A 25,083-nucleotide genomic window follows, 5' to 3' on the forward strand; every position below is an offset into this window, starting at 1 on the left:
GATGAGTTTAAAAATAAGATGCATTTTAATCGATTAAACAAGTATTTCAAATTAGCTCCATTTACAAGTTTAAAAGTCTTCTGACACATTTATTCATCAGTAATAAAGTAACAAAGGTAAAGTTACCTCTCTGTTGTCTGGTCGCTGCTCTCATTTATTATTTGTTTGTTAGTTTGCTTTTAATTCATTTATATTGTTTTTATTTACAGGAAGTTTTATTTTCTTAACGGCGCAATGACGTCACATTTATCAGACGCGCGGCGGTAAACAGTGTGAGGTCACAAGTGTGGGACGCCGCGCTGCCGCTGGATGGAGGGATGAAGGTGAAAGAATAGAGAATAAAAGTTTATTGATTAGCACAGCAGTTATTGGTTTAATATCGTAGAGAATCAATAACAACAAGATTCCGAACTGGTCTCTGATCCTGAAGAGGAGAGATCCATGTTGAGTGTTGGGGGGTCGCTGAGGTCTGGAGTCCTGCGGATTCCTGTTCGGGGACTCTGTTCTGCTGTCAACAGGAAGTCACCTGGACCTGGTCCCGTCTGCTCCGGACCGCCGTCTGCTGGACTCCCTGCAGCCTGGACCCGGTCAGGTTCCAGGACTTCCACAGGGGTCAGGAGGTTCTCAGGCGGAGGCGGTCCAGGAGCTCCGGGCTGGTACAGCAGACTCTCAGACTCGGCTCCGGTCCACCTGTGTGAGGACTTCCTGGTCGGGGTGCAGCAGGTGAGCGGGTTGCCATGGTGGCTCAGCATCGCCATGGCGACGCTGTCGGTGAGGACGGTGGTCACGTTGCCGCTCGCCGCCTACCAGCTGATCATCCTCGCCAAGGTCAGTTCACCACAGACCACATCAGACCCAGACCGGGTCTCTGATCCGATCCACAATGAAAACAACATAGATTTCTTTATGAGCAACAACAATAAATACAGTAACAACAACAACATCACTAATAATAATAATAATAATAATAATAATAATAATAATGTTATAATGTGTGTGATGAGCTTCGGTCTCCTGCAGGTGGCGACAAAATATCACTGAGACAGAATAACCTTTATTATTATAGTGGGGAAATTCTACATCAGCTCCTCCTCTCTCCTCTTTCCTCTCTCCTCTTTCCTCCCTCCCCCTTCTCTTCTCCTCATCCTCCTCTCATTGTCTCCTCTCCTTTCTCCTCCCTCCTCCCTCCTCCTCTCATCGTCTCCTCTCCTCCTCTCTCCTCCTCCTCTCTCCTCTCTCCTCTCTCTCCTCCTCTCTCCTCTTTCCTCTCTCCCCCTTCTCTTCTCCTCATCCTCGTCTCCTCTCCTCTCCCCTCCCTCCTCCTCTCTCTCCTCTCTCCTCCTCTCTCCCCCTTCTCTTCTCCTCGACCTCCTCTAATTGTCTCCTCTCCTCCTCTCTCCTCTTTCCTCTCTCCCCCTTCTCTTCTCCTCGTCCTCCTCTCCTCCTCTCTCCTCTCTCCTCGTCCTCCTCTTCTAGTTCTGAAAAACAAGCCGCCTGTTCATCAGCTGATTGAGAGTGGAGTGTTTATCAGGGACTTATCTGTGCAGGTCTCCCCGCTGTCAGCACCCTCCACGCGGGTCACCGTATCCGGTGTTCCGCCGTTTATTCTCAACGAGCTGTTAGGAAATGAGCTACGTAGGTTTGGATCAGTCAGTTTGGGATGTAAGGTGTCATTTAGGGTAAAACATGGGGACGGGTCATACATGGTGTACGCCAGCTCGGGACATATTAAGTGCTTTGAGTGTGGAGATGTTGGGCACAAACGTTTTGCATGTCCGCATAAACAACAGGTAGAGGCTCAGTCGGGGAGGACGTAGCTGGTAGCTCTGCTGGCGCCGGGCTCGCAGCGGATGCCGCGGCCGGTGCCGGGCTCGCAGTGGACGCTGCGGCCGGGAGTAAGGTGGCGGATTGTGGAGCTGCAGCTGCGTTGTCTGCTGCCACTAGTTCACATTGGGAACAGAGTCTTATTGAGAAGCAACAGGCTTCTGGGGCTGCAAAGAACCTGAGCATCTTGCAGTCTGCAGAGACTGAAAAGATTAAAATACAATCAAAGTTGACAGAAAATGTTGAGGACAGAGCTTCCACCAGTGAGTCAGAAAAAAAAATGCCCCAAATCAAGGAAGAGAGAGAGTAGCGTTTCTTACCTGCTAAAAAATGAACTGAAGAAGTATCATCAGGACCAGTTAATCATTGATGAGGATTTTAACTGTACATTAGATTTTACTGTAGATAGGATGAGTGAGGAACCCCACCCGCAGTCAGCACAGTATCTGCAGTACCATCACACATCTGGACTCATTAGACACATGGAGAGTTAAACATCCACAGTCCAGACAATACACATGGGTGAGGGTAAACAATAACAGGGTAAGCGCAGCTAGACTAGAAAGGATTTATGTTTCCAAGAGCCTCAGTTCCAGACTAGTGATTAAGAACATTGAGGAGGGTTTACATAGGGTTCCTGATCCCACTGTGGGTCATCTGCTGCAGGAAAAGAGGGTGGCTTTGAGGTCTTTCTTGCAAGAGAGGCTGAAGGGAGCTCTTGTCAGGTCTCGCTTCCTCCAGTTAAAAGACATGGATGGCCTGAGCTCTTTCTTCCTCAACTTGGAGAGGTCTGTGGCAAAGAGGAAACAGATGATTTGCCTTCAGCTTCCAGGGGGGCAGCGTGACCACTAGTCCTGGTGAAATGAGGAGTCATGTGATGGATTTCTATGCTAACCTCTTTGGGGCAGAACAGTGTGGCATGGATTGCCGTGAGGAGCTCCTGGAAGGGCTTCCACAGCTCAGCCCAGGAGAGAAAGCTGGTTTGGACTGTGAGCTGACTCTAGCTGAATTGACAGTTGCTGTCAATCAGATGACGTCAGCACGGGCACCAGGGATTGATGGTCTCTCAACTGATTTTTATAAATACTTTTGGAGTATTCTTGGACCTGATTTACACCTTGTGCTGCTGGAGTGCTTTAGGACAGGATCCCTTCCTGTTTCCTGTCAACGAGCAGTGCTTTCCCTGCTGCCTAAGACCTGGCTTTACTCAAAAACTGGAGGCCAGTTGCTCTAATTTGTACGGATTATAAGGTTCTCTCTAGAGCCTTATCTAACAGACTGAAAGGTATACTTGAAATAATTGTTCACAGAGACCAGTCCTATTGTGTACCAGACCGGACAATAATGGACAACATTTTTCTCATGCGTGATGTTATCGATGTATCTAAATGTTATAATATTAATTTTGGTATTGTTTCTTTGGACCAGGAAAAAGCTTTTGATAGGGTGGATCACTCTTATTTGTTCTCCACACTTCAGGGTTTTGGTATTGGTGATGGCTTTGTGGATTGGGTTAGTTTATTGTATAGGGGTGCACAATGTAAGGTGAAGATGGGGTCAGGGCTGAGTCGGCCGATCTCTGTGCAGTGAGGGATAAGGCTGGGTTGCCCTATTTCTGGGCAGCTATATAGCTTAGCAATTGAACCTTTATTGGTTAAGCTGAGAAGTAAGCTCAGTGGTATCTCACTGCCTGTATCCTCTAGAATTGAGCATCCTCCTCCAGTTTCTGCTTATGCAGATGATGTCAATATCCTTGTTTCCAGCCAGCAGGATATTAAATGGCTGCAGGATACTCTGACGCTCTATGAAAGGGCTTCTTGGGTGAAGAGTAAAGCCTTGTTAGTGAGGCAGTGGAGGGATAGGGCAGTACCAAGTCTGCCTGGAGGACTTGAGTGGGGAAAGGAGGGGTTGAAAGTGTTGGGAGTGTTTTTGGGCACTGAGGGGTTTCAGGCTAAGAACTGGGGAGGGAGTGAAGGAGAAAGTGTGCGCTCAGTTGTCTCGATGGAAATGGGTGCTACCTCAGCTGTCGTATAGGGGAAGAGTTCTGGTTGCCAATAACTTGGTCGCCTCGACTCTTTGGCACAGACTCACTGCTCTGACACCGCCAAGAGGCCTGAAAGAGGACGTTCAGAGAGCCATACTGGACTTCTTCTGGTCTGGCAAGCACTGGGTCCGTGCAGCTATCCTCTACCTACCTGGGTTGAAGGTGGGCAGGCACTAATGAGCATCCAAAATCGCCTCATTTAGACTGCAGACTGCACGATTACTGCTGTACAGCTGTGGCCCAGGATGGTGTGATATGGCCCTACTGCTGCTGAGGAGAGCTGGGCGGTTGGGCTATGACAGACAGCTTTTCCTCCTACACCATGAGAACGTGGATCTTACTGGCCTGACGTCATTCTACAGCTCTGTGTTGCAGGCATGGCAGGTTTTTAAGTTTGATTGTGAAGAAAGTCAAACTCCAGGCATGTGGCTGTTTGAGGAGCCATTGTTTTTTAACAACTTTATAAGAACTCAAACAGTGCAGTCTGTGAGTCTGCGAGTCAACTTCAGAGAGGCTGGCTGCACTAAACTGGGCCATCTGATGAAGATGACAGCTGTGGACACTCAGAACAGTAACATCACCTCTATCAGGTTAATCAACAGAGTGGTGGAGGAGGTCTGTGCTGCCCTGCCACAATCCCTAAGGGCTTTTATCACAAACCGAGCTCTGTGTGACCAGTGGGATGAGGAGGGGGAGTACAGTTTCCCCTCTCTGGTTATCACTCCCGCTGTGGGAGCGTGGCGGGAGGGAGGCACTCAGCTGCTGTCTTTCACAGCTCCTCACCTGGACAAGTGTAAGGCTGCAGGGAAACTGGCAGTATATCAAACCTGTGTGAAAGTCCTGAACTTGCGTTCCTTGGTAGGGGTGAATGAGTCGAGGTGGACTGAGTTTTTTGGTCCAGGTTTTTCCCCGAAAGGCAGGTGGCGGTCCCTGTACAAGCTGTAGAGGGTTGTACATGGGGCAATAGCCACGAACAGATACAGAGTGCACCTGGATCCGGAGCTGGGGGAGGAGTGTATATTCTGTTCTCAGGTTGAGACTCTGGAACATTTAGTTACTCAGTGTCCTTGGCTGACGGTACTGTTTCAATTCAATTCAATTCAATTTCAGCTTTTTAAAAGGTGGGTTCAGGGTCTTGGGGAGGTTTTCTTTTTTTGTTTGTTTATTTTTGGTCCAAAGCACTGTGCTAAAAAGAGATCGGTGCATACATTGATTCACTTTTTATCTGGCTCTGCCAAGTTGGCTATTTGGCTGACTCGAAGAAACCGGGTTCAGGGTACTGGCGGTGTGGAGCTGCTGCTGGTTCTGGAAGGACTGCTGAAGTCACGACTGAGAGTGGAACATGCTTATTATCACATGATGGACAATATTCAGGCATTCAGTCGCATATGGGCTGTTGGGGGGGTTCTGTGCTCTGTGGGGGCAGACGGGGAGTTGATTGAACATTTTTTAAATTTGTTCCTGGTTTGTCCTGAAGTGATGATGCAAAGTGATCTGATTTTATAGTTGAAATGGAAAAATAAAGGGATTTTGAAAACCAAACCTCCTCCTGTCCTGCTCTCCTCTCCTCTCGTCCTCCTCCTCTCTCCTCCTCTCCTCCTCTCATCGTCTCCTCTCCTTCTCTCCTCTCCTCCTCTCCTTCTCTCCTCTCCTCCTCTCCCTCTCTCTTCTTCCTCTCCTCCTTCTCTCTTCCTTTCCTCCTCCTCCTCCCTCTTACTCCTCCTTTCCTCCTTCTCTCTTCCTTTCCTCCTCCACCTCTCCTCCTCCCTCCCTGTATGAAGCAGCAGTTGACAGTAACCATGGTAACCTCCAGGTGTTGTGCAGGTGGAGGTGCTGCAGGAGGAGATCTCAGAGCTGGCGAAGAGGCTTCGATATGAAGTTTCACTGAGAGCGAGAGAGAGAGGCTGGACGGAGAAACAGAGCCGGTAAGAACAAACTAACAGGGTTAGTCCTGGTCTGTGTCCCCTATGAAACCTGGTCTGCGTGTCCCCTATGAAACCTGGTCTGCGTGTCCCCCTATGAAACCTGGTCTGCGTGTCCCCTATGAAACCTGGTCTGCGTGTCCCCTATGAAACCTGCTCTCTGTGTCCCCTATGAAACCTGCTCTCTGTGTCCCCTATGAAACCTGCTCTCTGTGTCCCCTATGAAACCTGGTCTGCGTGTCCCCTATGAAACCTGGTCTGCGTGTCCCCTATGAAACCTGCTCTCTGTGTCCCCTATGAAACCTGCTCTCTGTGTCCCCTATGAAACCTGGTCTGCGTGTCCCCTATGAAACCTGGTCTGCGTGTCCCCTATGAAATCTAGAATGTTAGCGCCGCATGAGTGGCAGCTAGTCACAACAGCTCTTAACTTTGTGGATCTTTTTAGTGTTTTTGTATAGTGTTTTAGTGTTTTTAGTGTACTTTTTTTATATATCGTGCTTTAGTTTACTTTTTGTTGCTCACATAGACAAATGACAAACTTTAAGCAAGTGCGAAGCTATGGATGCACACTTCTTGTTTTTTGAATTTTTTGGTGCGGCGTCAGGAGACCCACTCAACCACGGCTCCCTTGTTTACACCCGGGATCAGCTGTTAGCCCTGTGCCACACACCCCTTCGCTGCGCGGAGCGGCTGGAGATCCCCAAGGAGATACGGCAAAGGAGGAGAGGATGCAGAGCGGGAGTTAAGTGCAGACAGCGAAAAAGACGCTTTAAACCATGTTTGCCGTCTGTCATCATGGGGAACGTAAGATCTCTCCCCAAAAGATGGAAGAACTAACGGCGCTAACCCGGCTGCAGAGGGAGTACCGGGAATGCAGCCTTATGTGCTACACAGAGACGTGGCTGAGTGAACTTTCTCCTGATTCACACGTCATTATAATATTCAGATTTATCATAAATAATTGAACATGCACATGTATTTTAAGTTCTGTTAAAGAGGGGTGGAGGTGGGGTCACATTTGAGCATTTAAAAATGTACTTGAAAGTAACGCAATAGTTACTTTCCCTAAGTAACTAGTTACTTTTGTAATTTGTAACTGAGTAACTAATTTAGTTACCTTACGGAAGAAGTAACTATTAACTGTAACTAATTACTTTTTAAAAGTAACTTGCCCAACACTGAGTATGACCCACGGCAATACAGACTATATTAATTTCTGTGTGGAGAACACTGTGCCCTTCAAGTTGATGAAGTGTTTTCCCAACAACAAACCCTGGGTGACCTCCGAGATTAAGGCCCTGCTGAATGAGAAGAAGAGGGTCTTAGATTGGGGGACAAAGAGGAGCTGCGCAGAGTCCAGAAGGAACTCCAACAAAAGATCAGGAAGGGAAAGGACAGCTACAGGAGAAAACTGGAGAAGCGGCTGGAACAGAACAGCGCCAGGGATGTCTTGAGAGGCCTGCAGAACATCTCAGGCCATTGAAAAGGAGTGGGAAGAAACCAAACCAGCAGGGACAAGGACTGGGCAGATGAACTTAATGTTTTTTAACAGATTTGATTCTGCCTCCTCTCCCTCTCCCCTCACCCACCCTGCTACCACTTCACAACTTCCCTGGCAAGCTCCCCCTGCCCCTCCACTACTCAGCCTGCCATCTTCAACACCTGACCTCCACCAGTCCTCCCGTTACTGAAGACACCGTGCCCCAAGGAGGCTAACCACTTCAGACCTGTTGCCTTGACCTCCCACCTGATGAAGACCATGGAGAGGATCATCCTGAGACACCTGCGACTCCTGGTGGGCACACAGCTGAACCCCCTGCAGTTTGCTTACCAGCCTGGTATTGGGGTGGACGACGCAGTAATCTACCTGCTGCACAGATCCCTGTTACACCTGGAGGACAGCGGGAGCACAGCGAGGGTCATGCTTTTTGACTTCTCCAGTGCTTTCAACACTATCCAGCCGTCACTGCTCAGAGTGAAGATTGACAGTGTGGGAGTGGACCAACACCTGGCTGCATGGACAATAGACTATCTCTCTAACAGACCACAGTCTGTGAGGCTACAACACTGTGTGTCTGACGTTGTGCTCTGCAACACAGGTGCCCCTCAGGGTACAGTGCTCTCTCCCTTCCTCTTCACCCTGTACACCTCAGACTTTACCCACAACTCCACGCTCTGCCATATCCAGAAGTTCTTAGATGATACAGCCATTGTTGGATGCGTTTCTGAGGGGAACGAACTTGAACACAGGACTGTTATCAGGGACTTTGTCAGCTGGTGTGAGCTCAACCAGCTTCCGCTTAACACTAGCAAGACGAAGAAGATTCAATTAAATTCAATTCAATTCAATTTTATTTGTATAGCGCCAATTCATAACAGAAGTTATCTCAGGACACTTTTCAAATAGAGCAGGTCTAGACCGAACTCTTTAAAACATTAATTACAGAGACCCAACAGTACCACCATGAGCAAGCACTTGGCGACAAGGGCAAGGGAAAAACTTCCTGTTAAAAGGCATAAACCTAGGACAGATCCTCCGGCTCTAGGTGGGTGGTCGTCTGTCTCGACCAGTTGGGGTGAGAGAGAGAGAGAGAGGCAGGGAGAGAGAGAGACAGACAGGTGCACAGCAACAACAGTATTGGCAATGGCAATCTAGCAGGACCATGGCAGGAGGCTCCACCAGGATCGACAAGAACCTGCGAGACGAGAAAGCACAAGAACTCCGGGGAAGAAGTGAAGTTAGTAACATGCATTAATGGGACATGAATGAGTGCAGAAAGAGAGAGGAAGGGAGGAGCTCAGTGCACCATGGGAAATCCCCCGATAGTCTAGGCCTATAACAGCATAACTAAGGGATGGTTCAGGACTCACCTGATCCAGCCCTAACTATAAGCTTTATCAAAGAGGACTGTCTTAAGCCTACTCTTGAATGTGGTGAGGGTGTCTGCCTCCCGAACCACAAATGGAAGCTGGTTCCACAGGAGAGGAGCTTGGTAACTGAAGGCTCTGGCTCCTGTTCTACTTTTAGAGACTATAGGAACCACAAGTAGCCTAGCATTCAGAGAACGTAGTGTTCTAGAGGGGTAATAGGGTACTATGAGCTCTTTAAGATATGAAGGGGCCTGACCATGAAGAGCTTTATAGGTGAGGAGGAGGATTTTAGATTCTATTCTACATTTTACAGGGAGCCAATGCAGAGAAGCTAGTACAGGAGAGATGTGATCTCTTTTTCTAGTTCCTGTCAGTACTCGTGCTGCAGCGTTCTGAATTAATTGGAGCGTTTTAATGGACTTATTGGGGCAACCTGATAATAAAGAGTTGCAGTAATCCAGCCTTGAAGTAACAAATGCATGGATTAGTTTTTCTGCATCTGTCTGTGATAGTATGTGTCTAATTTTTCTAATATTACGTAAATGAAAGAAGGCAGTCCTAGAGGTCTGCTTTATGTGGGAGTTAAATGACAAATCCTGATCAAAGATAACTCCAAGATTCCTGACAGTGGTGCTAGAGGCCAAGTTAATGCCATCTAGAGTAACTATATCTTTAGACAGTGAGTCTCTAAGGTTTTTGGGGCCAAGAACAAGAATTTCGGTTTTAGTTTAGTTTAACATCAGAAAATTGCAGGTCATCCAGGATTTTATGTCCTTAAGACATGTTTGTAATTTAGATAATTGATTAATTTCATCGGGCTTGATTGATAGATATAACTGCGTATCATCTGCATAACAGTGAAAGTTAATGGAGTGATTCCTAGTAATGTTGCCTAAAGGGAGCATATATAAAGTAAAGAGATGATCGTTAACTTCAGGAGGAAAACATCCCACTTCACCCCGGTGAACATCCAGGGATTGGACATCGAGGTGGTAGATAATTATAAATTCCTGGGTGTTCACCTCAATAAAAAACTGGACTGGACTGACAACACCCATGCTCTCTACAAGAAGGGCCAGATTGTGGGCCTCCACCTGCTGAGGAGACTGAGGTCCTTCGGAGTAAGCAGGGCTGTCCTTAAGACTTTTTATGACTCTGTGGTGGCTTCAGCCATCTTCTATGCTGTGGTCTGCTGGAGAGGGGGCAGTACGGACAGGGACAGGAAGAGACTCAATAAACTGATCAGGAGAGCGAGCTCTGTCCTTGACTGTCCTCTGGACTCCATTGAGGAAGTGGGTGAAAGGAGGATGTTAGTGAAGCTGACTTGCATCATGGACAACACCTCTCACCCCCTACATGACACTGTGGGGTCCCTGAGTAGCTCCTTCAGCAGACTGTTACACCCACGGTGTAAGAAGGAGAGGTTCCGAAGGTCTTTCATCCCTGCCACTGTCAGACTCTACAACACCTGATCAATGTTGTAGTTTCTGTTTTTTTAGAAATTACCACCATACCATAGTTTCTGTTTTTTTTTTTTTTCAAATTACCACCATACCATAGTTTAGTTTTTATCATAGTTTTTTATATCTGTATTTATTCATTTATTTCAAGTTATTGCTGCTGTGACAAGCAAATTTCCCCATTGTGGGATTAATAAAGTAATACAATACAATACAAAAAAAAACCTGGTCTGTGTGTCCCCCTATGAAACCTGGCCTGTGTGTCCCTTATGAAACCTGGCCTGTGTGTTCCTTATGAAACCTAGTCTGTGTGTTCCTTATGAAACCTGGTCTGCGCCCTCTACAGGTTCCAGTTCCAGAAGAATCTGCGTCGTATTGTTTCTCAGCTCTACATCAGAGACAACTGTCACCCCTTCAAAGCCAGTCTGCTGGTCTGGGTCCAGCTGCCCCTGTGGATCAGCCTCTCTCTGGCCCTCAGAAACCTGAGCCTGGACCAGTGTGGTAAGCTGACCCTGGATTCAGGTTTCCTGCGTGCTATGGAATCTGATTTTAGTTATTTCCATTTAAGATGGACAGACGGACGTTTGGAGGAAACTGTATTCAATTATAATTATTATTATTATTATTATTATTATTAATATTAATATTATATCAATTCAATTTCAATTCAATTTTATTTGTATAGCTACAATTCATAACGATAGTTTATCTACAGGACACTTTTCAAATAGAGCAGGTCTAGACCGACACTCTTATAATATAGTTAATATACAGAGACCCAACAGTTACCACCATGAGCAAGTTTATATCAGTTGTATAACAGTTAATAAACTTTACCTAGTTAAAAGGCAGTTTAAAACTTATAGACAGATCCTCCGGCTCTACTGTGTGGGTGGTTTATACGTCTGTCTCGACCAGTTACGGGGTAGAGAGTTTATATAGAGTTTAGAGAGAGTTAAGAGAGAGTTAGAGAGTTTAGAGAGAGAACAGTTTATATAGTTTATACAGTTAATAGACAGTTTATGTTTACAGACAGGTGCATAGCAACATTTTTTTTACTGTACTACTATACAGTTTATATATAGTTTATATAGTTAACATACAGTTTATATAGTTTATATACAGGTTATATTGTTTATATACAGTGTACATACAGTTTATATATAGTTTATATATTTATATACAGTTTATATAGTTAACATACAGTTTATATAGTTTATATACAGTTAATATACAGTTTATATAGTTAATATACAGTTTATATAGTTTATATATTTTTATATACAGTTTATATAGTTAACATACTGTTTATATAGTTTATATACAGTTTATATAGTTTATATACAGTTTATATAGTTTATATACAGTATTTATATGGTTTATATATAGTTAACATACAGTTTATATAGTTTATATACAGTTTATGTAGTTGATACAGTTCATATACAGTTTATATTTTATATACAGTTTATACAGTTAATATACAGTTTATATGTTTATATACAGTTTATATAGTTAACATAAAGTTTATATAGTTTATATACAGTTTATATAGTTTATATACAGTTTATATAGTTTATACAGTTAATATACAGTTTATATACAGTTTATATAGTTAACATAAAGTTTATATAGTTTATATACAGTTTATATAGTTAATATACAGTTTATATACAGTTTATATATTTATATACAGTTTATATAGTTAACATACAGTTTATATAGTTTATATACAGTTAATATACAGTTTATATAGTTTATACAGTTTATATAGTTTATATACAGTTTATGTATTTATATACAGTTTATATAGTTAACATACAGTTTATATTTTATATACAGTTTATATATTTATATACAGTTTATATAGTTTATATGCAGTTAAAATATTTATATGCAGTTTATATATAGTTAATATACAGTTTATATGGTTTATATACAGTTTATGTAGTTGATACAGTTCATATACAGTTTATATATTTATATACAGTTTATATAGTTTATATACCGTTTATATATTTATATACAGTTTATATATAGTTAACATACAGTTTATGTAGTTTATATACAGTTTATATAGTTAAAATACCGTTTATATAATTTATATACAGTTTCAGGACTTGCAGTGACCTGGATCAGTCCTGGACCAGGACTTTAACCACTGTGTTATTGCAGCGCAGCAGTCCGGCCTGGTTGCAGGGGGCACTCTGTGGATCCCTGACCTCACCGTACCGGACTCCACCTGGATCCTGCCAGTCTGTCTGGGACTCACCAACCTGCTCATCCTCGAGGTCAGTCCACTCAGCAGGGTGAGATCACCTGACCTGATGATGTCATCTAACCCCTCTCCCCCCTTTTTCTTCAGGTGTTTTCTCTACAGAGAGTCAATCCATCTCGTTTCCAGAGGATCGTGACCAACGTCATCAGAGGATTTTCCGTCCTGATGGTCCCCATTGCCGCCACGGTCCCCTCTGTGAGTCTCTGTAGACCAGCTTCAGGGTTTTCATTGGGAGTCTAGACCAGCATCAGTCTGCACTTGTTGAGATCTGTCAGACATTCCTCCTTCATCAGATCAAACTCAGACAGGTTTTATCTAGACCAGGAAGCTCTGAAAACATTTTCCTCCAGCAGGATCTTTAAAGTCACTGAGACCTAAACCAGGACCTGAGTTCCAGATTCTGGTCTAATAACATCCTGTTGTATTACTGCAGGTTATCAATCAATCTGCTGATTATCTGATAGATAATAAATAATAATAATGGTTTAATGAATGTTAGAACCTTTTATATAATGACCCATTCTTCTGAACACTGAGTTTTATTTAGAAATTTAAGGGATGTTTGCAGTTTCACTAACTCCAGTTTGTCTCCTCCCCCCTCCCCTCCTCCTCCCCCCTCCCAGTCCATGGCTCTGTACTGGTTTATCTCCAGTCTGGTGGGATTCAGTCACAACCTCCTCCTTCGTTCTCCTGCGATCCACAAACTCCTCAAACTCCGAACTCAGAGATCAGATTCTCCGTACAGAGACCTGCTATCTGCGATCATCACCAAATACTGCAAGTAAATACTCAGAGTCCTGCTCAGAGTACTGCACTCAGATACTGGACTAGTGAGAAGAGACTGTTTCTGATCAATAATATTGATCAGCTCCTTCAGTTACTAACGAGAGGTAGCTCGACTTTTGATGCCCTGGGTTTTGACTGTCAGGCTACAGTCTGCCTTGTTGGTGAAGGTTGTCAGAGTGGTTATTGATTCATTAAAATGTGTATCAGTATAGAGTGTATGTATTTATGTTTATAGATACTGTCTGTACATAAATATAAATCTACACACAGTTTAACGGTGTGAGTACACTCAGTGTGAAAGATGATGATGAAGAACATAAATAAACATCTGTTAAAATGCAGCAGACACAGGTTGTATTGATCCAGTGATTGATTGATCTGTTTATTATTAAAACATGTTGATATGAGGCGTCTGTGTCCTGATTGAATATCCATCAGTTTGTGTCTGAACATTAATAATAATAATTATAATAATTATAATAATCATAATAATCATAATGTGTTACAGATAAACTGTGTGTGTGTGTGTGTGTGTGTGTGTGTATATAATACAAAAACAATAACAGGAAGAGTCACAGTGACCTCTGACCTCTGAGTATTTCCTGTTTGTCAGTTTCCCACCGAGCAGCCGACAATGGTCTGTAGTATTCTGTACTGGTCTGTACTAAAGCTGATAGTAATCAGTTATTAATCAATACATATCAATAACTGATATTCAAACTGTCACAGATTAAATGTACAAAAGCTTGTTAATGTCATAAAAGTGAAAATAAAAATGTTTTTGTCTTTAACTCTTATTAATATTATTGTTTTATTACAATATTAACAAGGCAAAGAAAAACTTCCTTTTAAGAGGCAGAAACCTCTGACAGACCCCGACTTTAGGTGGGAGAGAGATAGAGAGAGAGACAAAGGTGCACAACAACAGCTATACTAATAGAAATGACTGATGACGACAACGATGACAACAGTCAGAGGATGGGGGACAATGAGCAGTGACAATAGTAATAATAGTAGCTGTAGTAATAATAATATTAAAAATAATAATAACACTAATATCAGTAATATTAGCAATGGAAGTCAAGCAGGACCATGGCAGGAGGCTCCACCAGGATCGATAAGAACCTGCGAGACGAGAAAGCACAAGAACTCCGGGGAAGAAGTGAAGTTAGTAACATGCATTAATGGGACATGAATGAGTGCAGAAAGAGAGAGGAAGAGAGGAGCTCAGTGCACCATGGGAAATCCCCCCGATAGTCTAGGCCTATAGCAGCATAACTAAGGGATGGTTCAGGACTCACCTGATCCAGCCCTAACTATAAGCTTTATCAAAGAGGAACGTCTTAAGCCTACTCTTGAATGTGGTGAGGGTGTCTGCCTCCCGAACCACAACTGGAAGCTGGTTCCACAGGAGAGGAGCTTGGTAACTGAAGGCTCTGGCTCCTGTTCTACTTTTAGAGACTATAGGAACCACAAGTAGCCCAGCATTCAGAGAATGTAGTGTTCTAGTGGGGTATTAGGGTACTATGAGCTCTTTAAGATATGAAGGGGCCTGACCATGAAGAGCTTTATAGGTGAGGAGGAGGATTTTAAATTCTATTCTACATTTTACAGGGAGCCAATGCAGAGTAGCTAGTACAGGAGAGATGTGATCTCTTTTTCTAGTTCCTGTCAGTACTCGTGCTGCAGCGTTCTGAATTAATTGGAGCGTTTTAATGGACTTATTGGGGCAACCTGATACTAAGGAGTTGCAGTAATCCAGCCTTAAAGTAACAAATGCATGGATTAGTTTTTCTGCATCTGTCTGTGATAGGATGTGTCTATTTTTGTCTATTAATATTACGTAAATGAAAGAAGGCAGTCCTAGAAGTCTGCTTCATGTGGGAATTAAATGACAAATCCTGATCAAAGATAACTCCAAGATTCCTGACAGTGGTGCTAGAGGCCAAGGTAATACCATCTAGAGTAACTATATCTTTAGACAGTGAGTCTCTAAGGTTTTTGGGGCCAAGTACAAGAATTTCGTTTTTTTTCTGAGTTTAACATCAGAAAATTGCAGGTCATCCAGGATTTTATGTCCTTAAGACATGTTTGTAATTTAGATAATTGATTAATTTCATCGGGCTTGATTGATAGATATAACTGCGTATCATCTGCATAACAGTGAACGTTAATGGAGTGATTCCTAATAATGTTGCCTAAAGGGAGCATATATAAAGTAAACAGTATTGGTCCAAGTACAGAACCTTGTGGAACTCCATGACTAACTGTAGTATTTATTGAAGATTCATCGTTAACATGTACAAACTGCGAACAATCTGATAAATATGACTTAAACCAGCTTAGTGCGGTTCCTTTAATGCCAATTTGATGCTCAAGTCTCTGTAAAAGAATATTATGGTCAATGGTGTCAAATGCAGCTCTAAGATCTAATAATACAAGTACAGAGACAAGTCCATTGTCAGAAGCAATCAGAAGGTCATTATTAACTTTAACCAGAGCTGTCTCTGTGCTATGATGAACTCTAAATCCTGACCGAAAATCCTCAAATAAACTATTGTTATGTAGAAAGTCACACAACTCTTTGGCGACTACTTTCTCCAGAATCTTAGAGAGGAAGGGGAGGTTAGAAATCGGTCTATAGTTGGCTAAAACCCCTGGGTCAAGAGTGGGCTTTTTAAGAAGGGGTTTAATTACAGCTACTTTAAAGGACTGTGGTACATATCCTGATAATAAAGAAAGATTAATCATATCCAGTAAAGAAGTGCCAATTAAGGGAACAACTTCTTTAAGCAGCCTAGTTGGGATCGGGTCTAATAGACAGGTTGATGGCTTTGATGAAGAAATTATTGAAGTTAACTGATGAAGATCGATAGCAGAAAAACAGTCTAAATATACATCTAAGTTTACATTGGCAGAAGTCCCTGAACTTGGAGAGCCACTGATAACTGTTGATGGTAGTTGGTGATTAATTTTTTCTCTAATTGTAATAATTTTATTATAGAAGAAGCTCATAAAGTCATTGCTACTTAAGTTTATGGGGATATGTGGCTCAATAGAGCTGTGACTCTCTGTCAGCCTGGTTACAGTGCTGAAGAGGAACCTAGGGTTATTCTTATTTTCTTCTATTAGTGCTGAATAATAGGCTCCTCTGGCATTACGGAGGGCCTTTCTATATTATTATTATTATTATCATTATTATTAGAACATTATTCAGTCAGTGTTGTTCCTCTGTACACTAGAGCGGGTCTGGACTGGAGCAGGTCTGGGATCAGTTCCTGGTCCCTGTGAGGCGGAGTCAGCAGCTTTAAACCGCCTCGGTCTAAAGACCAGATCTCAGAGTGTTTAGACCGTCACAGAGTTCAGACCAGCAGAGTTCCCATCAGAGATCTCATCAGATCATCATGAAGTCCTTCACCGTCTTTCTGGCTCTGGTTCCGGTTCTGTCGCTGCTTTGGGTCCGTGTCTCTGCTGGTCCTGGCTGCGGACCGTGTGACCCGGATCAGTGCGCTTCTCTCCCGGCGGAGGGCTGCCCCGCCGGGTCTCTGTTGGACTCGTGCGGCTGTTGCACGGTGTGCGCCGCCGCGGAGGGGGAGCTGTGCGGGGGCCGCCGCGCGGCAGCGCGCCGCTGCGGGTCCGGACTGGAGTGCGTCAAAAGCGACGCGGACAAGAAGAACAAGCTGGGACTGTGCGTCTGTAAGAGCGACTATGACGTCTGCGGTACCGACGGAGTGACGTACAAGAGCGGCTGCGCACTGAAGAGAGCCAGCCTTACAGCCCAGAGTCAGGGCAAAGAACCCATCAACGTCCAGAACAAGGGCCGCTGCGCCACAGGTGAGTCTGTACACACACACACACACACACACACACACACACACACACACAGTGATTCTATACACACACACACAGTGAGTCTGTACACACACAGTGAGTCTGTACACACACACACACACACACACACAGTGAGTCTATACACACAGTGAGTCTGTGTACACACACACACACACACACACACACACAGTAAGTCTATACACACACACACACACACACAGTTAGTCTGTACACACACACACACACACACAGTGAGTCTATACACACACACACACACACACAGTGAGTCTATACACACACACACACAGTGAGTCTGTACACACACAGTGAGTCTATACAACACACACACACACACACACACACACACACACACACAGTGAGTCTATACACACACACACACACACACACACACACACAGTGAGTCTATACACACACACACACACACACACACACACAGTGAGTCTATACACACAGTGAGTCTGTGTACACACACACACACACACACACACACAGTGAGTCTATACACACACACACACACACACACACAGTGAGTCTATACACACACACACACACACACACACAGTGAGTCTATACACACAGTGAGTCTGTGTACACACACACACACACACACAGTAAGTCTATACACACACACACACACACACAGTTAGTCTGTACACACACACACACACACACACACACAGTGAGTCTATACACACAGTGAGTCTGTGTACACACACACACACACACACACACACACAGTAAGTCTATACACACACACACACACACACAGTGAGTCTATACACACACATAATATGTAATTTATTAATATCTACATATATACTGTAAAACGAATAAAAGCAGGGGCAGATTAGTGTCTCTTTACGTAATCCATCAGCACCAAAGGATCAAATCAGCAAATCAATGATTCCTAATTGATTGATGATTGATGTTTTTGATGGAAGTAATATTCATACTGGTTTACATACAGTTTCATATTCAGTATTTTCACATATATATATACTGATATATATCACGTAAATGGTATGATAGATACATATATATAAGTCAGATATCAACTCTACAGATGTCTACATACATGTTTATAAATGTAATTATAAGTGACTTTAAGTTAATCATTAATATAATATCTAAATGACTTAAAGTAGTGTGTCCCTCTCTATAAATAATTAATAACATTTATTTGACTTCTGTAGACACAAAATAAATATCAAACATTAAGATCATTATTATATTGATTAAGATCATTATTATATTGATTAGATTTTCTGTATTAATGGATGAATGTGAAGTTGAACATGTTGCAGCCTGAACCTCTGACAGTAACAGACAGTGAGTGATGATGATAATCCACCTTCATCCCTCTGAAAACACTGAATTCCTTTCTACATGAAGAGCTGCACTGAGCGCGCTCAGAGCAAACTGAATTCCTCTGAGGTCACAGAGGATTTACTGTCTGTCGGATTCCTGCGACCTGTTTCATCCTGTTTGTGCCTGAAACTTCAGCCCACCAAACTCAATGTTAATTATCTTTCATTTAACTCTGTCCCTGAACTGTCTCCACCTGTCTGTCTGTCTGTCTGTTTCCACCCATCTGTCAGTCTAATTGTCTCTATCCTGTGTCAGGCTGATGTGGAAACTTCTCTGCAACCAAACTTCATGTTAATTATCATTGATTTAACAGTCACTGAACTGTCTGTCTGGCTGTCTGCAGCTCCGGTCATCGTCACTCCACCAGGTGAGGTCTACAATGTGAGCGGCTCTCAGGTGTACCTGAGCTGTGAGGCGGTGGGCGTTCCCACACCTGTCCTCACCTGGAAGAGGGTGAGTTTCATCAGTCAGCAGCCCCTTTAAAAATGATGTTTCTTTCAATAAAGGTCAGGTTGGATTTAAAATGTGCCGAGAGGAAATGTCTCACATGTTCTCAGCTCAAATATTATAGATATATATAAAATCTATAAAATCCTAAATAGAAATGTTTCCTGTTGGACATATAAAATATAAAACATGAAGATGTGATTTCTCTGAGCATTGCCGCTCTCCGCTTGTCTTCCTGTTTCTGCTGATTTCCTGTTTCCTGCTGCTGTTTGTAGAAACAATGAGAGTCTGCTGAGCTCCAAATATAAAACAGCTTAACTGTTTCACTGCTGAGGAACTTTAAACCACAGAAACAGAACAATCATTTTATATTTAATCAGAGAGTTTATTAATCACGTTTCAGTCTTCAGATTGATTGATTCAAACAAACACAACAGGTGGATAATAATGTATAATATAAACTGGGACAAACCCACCAATCAGAGCACACGTCCTCCATCATTTAACTTAACTAACTGAATTTACAGTCAGTAATTTCTGCCACTAAAACGGTAAGGAAACAGGAACTTTGATGAGGTGGTGAAGCAGCGTGGGATCATGGGAGTTGTTGTCTTCACCACCATTGGCGTCATTGCAGTCAGCTTCTCCCGGTTAGGATTCCTTCAGTGTTCATGGTTCAGGAGGTTTCTACCGGGAGCCCAATGATCCACAGAGGTCTCCTCCTCTCCAACACAAACAGACCCGCTGATTAAAACCACTAAACACACTGAATAAAGCAGTTCCACCTTAAACACACTGAATAAAGCAGTTCCACCTTAACAATCACTGCTTCTCCCACGCTGTTGGACAGACAAAGGACGTCCCGGAGGGGGCTGCGAGCCGAGCTGCTGCTAACGTTAGCTCAGCTTGTTTCTCTGATAACTTAAGATCCAGACGTCCGATGACTAAAATCCTTCATCCGGTTCAAATCTAGAGTTAAAAAGCACCAAGATCTAAACAGTGGATGGTAAACAGTCAGTGTGACAGCTTCTGATTATTGATTATTGATTGAATCAGCTACATATAGAACACAGTTCTAGAGTTTATACACTGTTTAATAAGGTGCTGTTTTGATTTGATGACAGAAATGTGATTAATTGTTCACATAAAACTGACATGAACAAACTGTTGATAAAGACATAAAGAAAGTGGTTCAGGACTGTGATGGTGTCAATTTATTATATGTTAGTGTCACATGTAGTGAGACGGTTAGTTAACAGTTAATGAATCTGTGTCTGACAGTCAGATATCAGTTTGATGGAAAGAGACTCTGGTGTCAGAAAGTCCTGATGAATTAATATTTCCAGAACTTATAAATTAAAGAAAGGTAAGAATGTGATGAGCTCATGAGTTACCTGCAGCCCCAGGTGTTCAGGTGTCTGTCAGCAGGTTCAGACTCTGTCTGTTCAGGTTTGTGGACTTTAGATCAGATTGTGATTCCTCTGCAGACTGAAGAACAAGCTGCAGCCTGTTTCTGAATCTCAAAGTCAAATCTGTTTCCACATCAGTTTCTACACAGTGAATGACTAACTGCACGGAAGCAGTGCTCAGTGATTCAGTACAGACACACAACAACAACAGATTGAGTCCTCTGATGTATCTATCTATGGTCTTTTTTTTATGGTCTTTAAGTCTGAAGAAACAGATATACAAATTATACTCACTATATAATAGAACTATACAGTCTGTAATGTAAAGATAAACAGTTACATAGTCTTCAGTGTAAAGACATACAATATAATATTTAATGTAAAGATATACAATATGGTATTTAATGTAAAGATATACAACTATTTAGTCTGTAATATAAAGATATACAACAATATAGTCGGTAATGTAAAGATATACAACTATATAGTATTCAATGTAAAGAAATACAACTATATAGTCTTTAATATAAACATATACAATAGTCTTTAATGTAAAGATATACAATATAGTATTCAATGTAAAGATATACAACTGTAAAGATATACAACTATACAGTCTGTAATGTAAAGATATATAACTATACAGTCTGTAATGTAAAGATATACAACTATACAGTCTGTAATGTAAAGATATACAACTATATAGTCTTTAATGTAAAGATATACAACTCTACAGTCTGTAATTTAAAGATATACAACTATATAGTCTTTAATGTAAAGATATACAACTCTACAGTCTGTAATTTAAAGATATACAACTATATAGTCTGTAATGTAAAGATAAACTATATTGTATTTTATGTAAAGATATACAACTATACAGTCTGTAATGTAAAGATATGCAACTATATAATCTGTAATGTAAAGATATACAACTGTACAGTCTGTAATGTAAAGATATACAATGATATACAACTACACATTCTATTTAAGATTTTGGGTGGGTGGGCTAACAAATGCATTACACTCATGAATATGTCACACAGCAGCAACAGCAGGAACACATCAAGTTATGGCAACAACATTGTATACTTTGTTATAACAAGTGCTCTACGGCAACGCTGGGGAGACATAGCCAAAAGATTAGCCTGATGCCAAAAAATCTCTCTCTCTCTCTTTGTCACCTTATTTAAAAAACAGCCAGCATCGACAGCCTTTCTGGGATGCAAACAGGTTAATCACCATGTCATTAAAGTCTGCTGATTTTTGGATGAAGTCCCGCTCAATGGACAGCATAGTCAGTGCGTTTCGCCTGTCCTGTCCCATTGTACTCCGAAGAAAGGATCTTCTTCAGTGAACTGGCTATTTGGGTTACTTTCAGTGTTTCAGAAAAAGTGCTCTGAAGATTGTTCTCAGTCCTCAGCAGTGACATTGCGGATGTTAGGCCTGCAAACTCCGCACTGCTGTACATCACCATCAGCTCACCTTTCAGTTTCTCCCTGCAGATCATTGGGTAATGTTCACATGCAATGTCCAGCTGCTTCTGCTGGAAAATGTTCTTAAACAGCGGAAAGAGTTCAGGATCAATAAGTTCAAAAGACACCAAGTACCTGGCTTTCTCAAAGTGAGCCTTTGACAGCTCGACCATTATGTCACAGCACTGTGTGGCTACTGACACATTATCAGAGCGTCCTGCATCCTTCACATCTGGATGTGGCTGATTGTCATCTGTGTTCAGCAGTTCAGATATGGAGCAGGAACAATTCTCCAGGGCCTGTCTTGTTTTGAGAGAATATGTGGTCTTAGACGTGTACTTGGCAACCTGTGTGTTTGACAGGTGATCGGTTGTTGGCCAGTCTGTTGGCTGAAACCATGTAACACAAAAGTTACGATTTTGACGTTTGTCCTGTTATTTGAACATTGTTTGGATGATGTGTCCCCAGTCTCTTTACTTCCAATTTTTCCTCTAAAGACTAAAGTAGATTGATTAGAAAGTAAATAATTTAAAAGATAAACAACTGTATAGTATTTAAAGATATACAATATAGTATTTAAAGATACACAACTATATAGTATTTAAACACAGTTTCAACAGTAAATTACCACACACCTTTGATTAAATAAAAAAAAATATCCATACAGTTTATATATAAAATATATAGTGGTGTTGATATAAGTGTTGCAGTTATAAAGAGGATGATGATGAAGATGCTGTGGTGTCTTCTTTCTGTTGGGTCTTTGTAAATGTTATAAGGAGTTCGGTCTAGACCTGCTCTATTTGGAAAGTGAATTGAATTGAATTCTTTCAGGTCCTCAGTGGGAAGAGGAGGATGGAGCTTCTTCCTGGAGACAGAGACAACCTGGCCATTCAGACCAGAGGAGGACCAGAGAAACATGAAGTGACCGGCTGGGTGCTGGTGAGTGTCACACATTCATATGTACACATAATATACATATGTATATATATATATATAAGATAAAATATTCTTTTATTTATCCCCCTTAGGAGAAATTCAGGTTGACACAGCAGCAATAGGGCAAAATAGTGCATAAACAGAGAACAAAGAATATCACAAATAAAAATATTACAGAATACAAAATATAATAGAAGTATATACACTGCATTGTTCAAGTAGGACAAGGAGTGCAAAATGCAGAAAATGAAATCTGATTAAAACTAAAAAACTAAAACTAAACTGTACAAGTGGAAATTAAATATAAATAGTGCAAAAGGTTTGTGCGTTGTAGGTAGTTATATATATCTTATATCATATATGTATACAGTATAAATACAGTAACATACTGTATGAACACATTGACACACAGAGTGCCGGTGGTTAGTGACACACATTACTGTTGTAAAACAGGATCTGATTCACTGAAAAGGACTTAAAAGTTGGTATTTATTGATCTTCGATATGAAATTAATTAAACACCTTTATAATAGTGGAACATTTACGACTCCATTAGACCAATCAGCAATGTGTTTTCAGATCTCTCCTCTGACCAAAGAAGAAGAAGGATCATATGAGTGTCACGCCACCAACTCTAAAGGCGAAGCTTCAGCTGTCGGCACCATTCACCTGGTCGAGTCCATCGATGACATCGTCAAGAAAGGTAACCACGACGACTCTGACCTCATCATCAACAAATTCACAAACACAGCTGACATGTTGATATCTGAACTTTAATTTCATGACAATAGCGCCTTTAGAAATATATTTACTGAGAAAAATGGTGACGTGTTCAATACTTATTTTATAACTGTATAACAGAAAATCATAAAGGAGATATAACATAAAATATGAATTATAAAGGAGATATTTAGAGTTTGTTTTAGTGATTTAAACACAAACAGTACTGAACTGCTTCATGTTCAAACTTTCAGTCTCAACATGTTTAGAACATGTGCAGTCTCTGGTGGTTGCTGTGGTAACAGGGTGTTTTTAATGGCGAGCTGTAACAGATCCTCAGACTCTTTGTGTGACTGTCAGTCAGGTGATTTACAGGTTACACTCCACCCACCTCTGTTGTTTATGACCTCCACTGAAATCAACAACCTTTAAGATCGACAAGCTTTTAGAAAATGAGCAGAAGAAGCAATCATTTGAATGAACCTGCAGTTTGGTGTTTAAAATATAAATTATTATTTATAAATTTTAATGTAATTATTTGACAACTGTTTAACTTTCTCCTTTCAGTGGCGAAGGAAGACGAACTGTGATCAGCTGATCAGAGAAGACGGTCGTTAGGAAACAGCTGAAGATGATTTTTTTAACTTTTTCTTTTCATGTAGTCCTGAATATAAAAACACTTTTAGATTGAATTTATTGACATTTATTCTAAATGTAGTTGTTTCAGGGTTTAGTTTCGGTTACAAAGCAAATGTTTTAGATAATTAAGATTAATTTTCTCTTTACTTTATGGATTATAAACTGTAGTTAAAACTTTTCTTATTTTAACATGTTATATTTTTTATCATTTGTCTTTTTTCCTCTAAGCAGCAGATGCAGTGAAATCAATCAGGCTTTTATTTTGGAAAGATTTAACCATAGCAACAGTACTTTCACATTAAGAGTTCAGTTAAAGAACACAATGTTCATTCTTTCACCATTAATTAATTGTTTATTATTTGTTATTCGTAATAAAAATCTGTAGATTTGTTCTCAGATCAGTTTATTAAACTTTAATATTTAACATATTTTCTCTTTCTGTTTCTGGAAACTGAAATAAGTTGTTCTGTTTTCCTCTGAATAAAACATCTTTTCTTTGAGAAGTTTGTTCTAGAAAACTTAAATAATGAGTGAATCCTGGTTCTGTAAAATAAAGCATTCAGTTATTTATTTTATTTTGTTAAACTGAATTTGGTAGAAAACGTCAGATTTTATTGGTTCAGACTCTCCCACGACCTCTGTCTGACCTTTGACCTCCTCCATAGTTTGAGGTCACAGCGCTCAAAGACTGTTTTTGTTTCATATGCAGGTTTGATCTTTTATTCGGACATCACCACGACAACCTGATAAAAGCATGAGAAAATGTTTGTGTTTTATTAGTTCACTCCAACGCTGCAGCTATTGATTATCATCATCGTCTGATCATTTTAATTCAGAAAATAAACAAGATATTCCTGAGGATATTTTCCTCCGTTAGTACCTTTTCATAAACAGTCGGTATTATATATCACTGCTGATGTAACCTAAATACTTATAAAGGTTGCATTCACATCAATTTGTTCTCTTCAAATGAAAACATGGTGCTGCTGTTTGTGGTAACACAAACATGTCTAGTAACAACAACAACAACGATGATGATAATTATTATT

General features: G+C 41.4%; 2 protein-coding genes across 2 annotated transcripts; both read left to right on the forward strand.

The window, feature by feature from the left end:
• Positions 1-267: 267 nt before the first annotated feature.
• LOC127374579 (cytochrome c oxidase assembly protein COX18, mitochondrial) lies at positions 268-13,976 on the forward strand. Its single transcript, XM_051420104.1, has 6 exons — positions 268-828; positions 5,693-5,793; positions 10,468-10,622; positions 12,297-12,412; positions 12,487-12,594; positions 13,023-13,976. The coding sequence occupies exons 1-6, from the start codon at positions 442-444 to the stop codon at positions 13,182-13,184; spliced, it is 1,029 nt and encodes a 342-aa protein (XP_051276064.1). The 5' UTR covers positions 268-441; the 3' UTR covers positions 13,185-13,976.
• Positions 13,977-16,494: 2,518 nt separating this feature from the next.
• Positions 16,495-24,537, forward strand: LOC127374603 (insulin-like growth factor-binding protein 7). Its single transcript, XM_051420153.1, has 5 exons — positions 16,495-17,019; positions 18,749-18,858; positions 22,571-22,678; positions 23,255-23,378; positions 23,963-24,537. The coding sequence occupies exons 1-5, from the start codon at positions 16,590-16,592 to the stop codon at positions 23,983-23,985; spliced, it is 795 nt and encodes a 264-aa protein (XP_051276113.1). The 5' UTR covers positions 16,495-16,589; the 3' UTR covers positions 23,986-24,537.
• The last annotated feature ends 546 nt before the right edge of the window (positions 24,538-25,083 follow it).

Source organism: Dicentrarchus labrax, unplaced genomic scaffold, assembly GCF_905237075.1.
Source record: "Dicentrarchus labrax unplaced genomic scaffold, dlabrax2021, whole genome shotgun sequence".
NCBI lineage: Eukaryota > Metazoa > Chordata > Actinopteri > Moronidae > Dicentrarchus > Dicentrarchus labrax.

Excerpts from the sequence above, each read along its gene's own strand:
- LOC127374603 (XM_051420153.1), top strand. The coding sequence starts at position 16,590 with ATGAAGTCCTTCACCGTCTTTCTGGCTCTGGTTCCGGTTCTGTCGCTG. Across the intron at positions 18,859-22,570 it reads CTGTCCTCACCTGGAAGAGG|GTCCTCAGTGGGAAGAGGAG; the intron begins GTGAGTTTCATC and ends GAATTCTTTCAG. Across the intron at positions 22,679-23,254 it reads AAGTGACCGGCTGGGTGCTG|ATCTCTCCTCTGACCAAAGA; the intron begins GTGAGTGTCACA and ends ATGTGTTTTCAG.
- LOC127374579 (XM_051420104.1), top strand. The coding sequence starts at position 442 with ATGTTGAGTGTTGGGGGGTCGCTGAGGTCTGGAGTCCTGCGGATTCCT. Across the intron at positions 829-5,692 it reads AGCTGATCATCCTCGCCAAG|GTGGAGGTGCTGCAGGAGGA; the intron begins GTCAGTTCACCA and ends GGTGTTGTGCAG. Across the intron at positions 5,794-10,467 it reads TGGACGGAGAAACAGAGCCG|GTTCCAGTTCCAGAAGAATC; the intron begins GTAAGAACAAAC and ends CGCCCTCTACAG.